This window comes from Lottia gigantea, assembly GCF_000327385.1.
Source record: "Lottia gigantea unplaced genomic scaffold LOTGIsca_926, whole genome shotgun sequence".
Classification (NCBI taxonomy): domain Eukaryota; kingdom Metazoa; phylum Mollusca; class Gastropoda; family Lottiidae; genus Lottia; species Lottia gigantea.
The window spans coordinates 1-3,674 of NW_008711032.1; the positions used below are offsets into that span (position 1 = coordinate 1).

A 3,674-nucleotide genomic window follows, 5' to 3' on the forward strand; every position below is an offset into this window, starting at 1 on the left:
TATTTCGAATAATGCATGAATATTGATTGATACGCGCTATGATCCAAACATTGTTTTATTAAATTTACTTAATAAATTTCATTTCATTTCATGTGGGTCTATAAAAATGTTCCTATTGTGGACGCCATTTTATCCGCCATATTGGATTTTCTCCATTTTGAATTCTTGTATGTTGAAAATGAGTAGAAAAAACCCTAAATCAGATAATTACAAGCCATATACGACAAATATTCTGTGATTATCATGCCATTTTGCCCATTTCGACCGCCATTTTGTCCGACATCTCGGATTTCCGCCATCTTGAATTCTTGAATGTTAAATTAAACAAATTAAATGAACTCTGCTGACCCCAAAAAACCAATAAAGGTCATATTAAAAGCTATATCCGACGAATATATTGAGAAGTAATAGGATTTTTTACATTTTGGTTGTTATTTTTGCAACCATTTTGAAAAAGGGCCAGGCACCATACTAAAAAAAGTCACTTAGACAAAAAAGAAACCCTCAAAATTCTGTTTCACTTGGTCATTTGGACTAAGAAAACACGGACACTACTTTGCACGTGTCGATTGTCCTACCCCTAATAAAACAGTTACTGAAAAAATGGAAATATCCTAACAAAAGGGAACACTGCACTAAATAAATTTGCTGGGAATATGTACATTCCTTATCAGGATATACGAGAATAAACGTTCGGAAAAGTATGCCATTTTCCTCTCTATTGGCCATCAAGACCGAAAATGACAAAAAGCCAACTGCGAAATAACACAATTTGCCCGAAGTTTTGGAAATGAAATGAATGGAGTTTTACGTCCTACTTTTCTGCACCATGTGGGCTAATGAAGACGGACAAAAGGTTTGGACTTTTCCTAATAATTAAACTCCAGACCTCATTAAAACAGAGCTTTATTCGTTTTCATTAGCAGTAGTCATAAGTAGTCCTTATTGTAAGGCAATTGCCAGATGTTTTTCACACCTCTCTGTAAACGATTTATTAGACTGATAACATGCCATTTGATATTTTTAAATAAATTGTATCCTGGTATATTTCTGACGACAACATTAATCTCAAGCTGTTCGTCCATTCAACATTTTTTGAAGCTTGTTTGATTCAGTAGCACACTAAAAATAATTATATTTACTTATACAAACAATTTGTTGAAATCGGTTGATAGCTAAAGAAGCTCTAGGGAAGAAGAATATTCGTTTTGAATCGAGATGATTATATTTCATAAGCTGAGCATCAACTGAATAATCCTAAGCATTGTGTTATTTTGCACGAGCCGATTTTCAAAGAATTTGCTTCAAGGGAATGATTTATCTGTAAAGGTGGATTAAACGCTGATATCCTTAAACACAATGATATGCTTAAGGAGGTATGTGCAGAGAGTGGTACTAAATTGATTCAGACATTCGACATGATAAACAAAAGAACAAAAAACATTTGGCGAGACGGCATTCACCTATCAGATACAGGTACAAGTCAGTTAGTCCAACTGTATCACAAACAGGTGAATATCATCAAGCAAAGTGTACGCCGTAATGCCTGTTTCAACTGTGGTATCTCAGGATATAATGTGTCATCTTGTACGATATTTAGTAAAGTTGTCAGCTATATTTGTGGTCAGACTGGACATCTTACTGTAGATACAGAAATCAACCCAGAAACACCTATAGTTCTTACCGCTATAATGAATACTAGGGGCATGGCAAAGACCTCACCAACCGCAGCTCATTATCAATACTGCTACAGGTAATTGTTGAATATGAGAAAGAAGTGTATCAATCTTTCATTATGGAAGAATATAGGTTAGGCGTTTCAAATACTGTAAATCCAGCGAATTCCCTTTTCAGTCCTTTTGTTTCTCGCACCAAAATTAGGTCTAATTTCTGTCGTTCACCCACTTCGTTCAGCATGTCCCCAGATGACCTTAATTCAAACAATACTTGCTGTTTTACAGCTATCATCTGATTTAAAACTTAATGATGGCTGTAAACCGAGTTAAAAAATACTGTCATGCTGAGCAAGATAGACTGGACGGAGCAGGAGATGTTTGTCTTGAATATGAAACTATTTCAAATGCTGCACTTTCCTTTTCAGTCTCAGATTCTCACATTCCAACAAGTTTGTCCCTGAAAGACCTTTCCGATGTATTTGCACCTCCTACTTCATCTATAACCCAACCTTTTAAATAAGGTGAGGGTAAATCTGATTACATCATTGGGCATATAAATGTCAATTGATTGATTACTAAAAAGGAAAACAAACTTGATGAAATGCGTAAAGTCATATTTCAACCAGAAAATAATATCAGTATAAAACTATAATGGGTTTTACTGAAACTTTTCTACATGAATTAATATTAGATGACCTGCATGTTGACAATGATGTTCGTGAAAGAAAGGATCGATTTTGTCAAGACGGGGGCGGGATTTTATTTTATATCAAAGATACAATTAAATACGAAAGACTTGTTGAATTTGAAACATCTGATGTTGTATGTATGTGGCTTAAAGTTTCACCTAACTTTTCTAAACCTTATATTCTATCTTTAACGTATAGACCACCTAATTCTAATGTCGAGTGGTATGAGAAATTTGAATTTTATATAATGTTTCATCTAAATATGCATCCGCACTCTTTTGCATAATAGGTGATTTTAATATTGATTTCAATGCTCCTGTGCCTAAACATTGGCAGACCATTCTTTCGTCATTTTCATTATCTCAAATGGTTACAGAAACAACGAGAAAAACTCATATGTCAGCTACTATACTAGATCATCTGTACACTAACGTACCAAATAATATTCAAGAAATTAAAATACCTCCATACAGTCTAAGTGATCATTTTCTTGTAGTTTTCTCATTGAAGAATATTCAAAACTGTAAAAACTCTAAAAACAGGCACATTTTAAGGATACTGAGTTTCTAAACGATTTGATAAATTCGCCATTCCAAAATATTTAACAAATTAATGATATTGATGTAGCTTTACCAGCTTTTTACGATCTTATTCTCACTGTATTAAATAACCAAAGAAATTATTTCAAATTACAGACCAATTTCCATTTTACCAACCATTTCTAAAATCTTTGAAAAACATATATCCACCAACATTAAGTCTTTCTTCGAAAATATCAATTTATTTTATGTTAACCAGTCGGGTTTTGGAGAGAACCATTCTTGTTCTACGGCACTAGTTAGAATCACAGATAATTGGCTTGAAGCTTTAGAACAAGGTAAATTGACAGATGTTGTCTACCTGGATTTTAGCAAGGCTTTCTATCTTATAGACCACCAGCTCCTTCTTGATAATCCTTTTTTATATAATCTTCACCCTTATTTGTTATATGTAATTAAATCGAACCGTACCCAAAAAGTTTGCCTTGGTAATTTCCAATCAATACATAGAAAAATAAAACGTGGTGTTCCTCAAGAATCCATCCTTTGACCACTTTTATTTCTTATTTTCATTAATGATCTTCCCCTTTTAATAAAAAATTCTACTTCTGAAATATTTGCTGACGATACTACCATATATTATTCTGATGAAAAACTTGGCTGCATTCAGAGTTGTCTTCAGGAGGACTTAGACATTATCAGTCAATGGTGCCATGATAACGGTATGGTAATAAACACAAAGAAAACTGAAAGTATGTTAATTAAAAAAC

General features: G+C 33.4%; 1 protein-coding gene across 1 annotated transcript in view; it reads left to right on the forward strand.

The window, feature by feature from the left end:
* Positions 1-1,547: 1,547 nt before the first annotated feature.
* Positions 1,548-3,674, forward strand: part of LOTGIDRAFT_60118 (hypothetical protein) — a gene marked incomplete at both ends in the record, with an annotated part of 2,567 nt that continues 440 nt past the window's right edge. The window contains one exon of the mRNA XM_009068706.1: positions 1,548-1,643. Coding sequence (XP_009066954.1) covers positions 1,548-1,643 — 96 coding nt within the window. The remainder of the gene's footprint in view (positions 1,644-3,674) is intronic.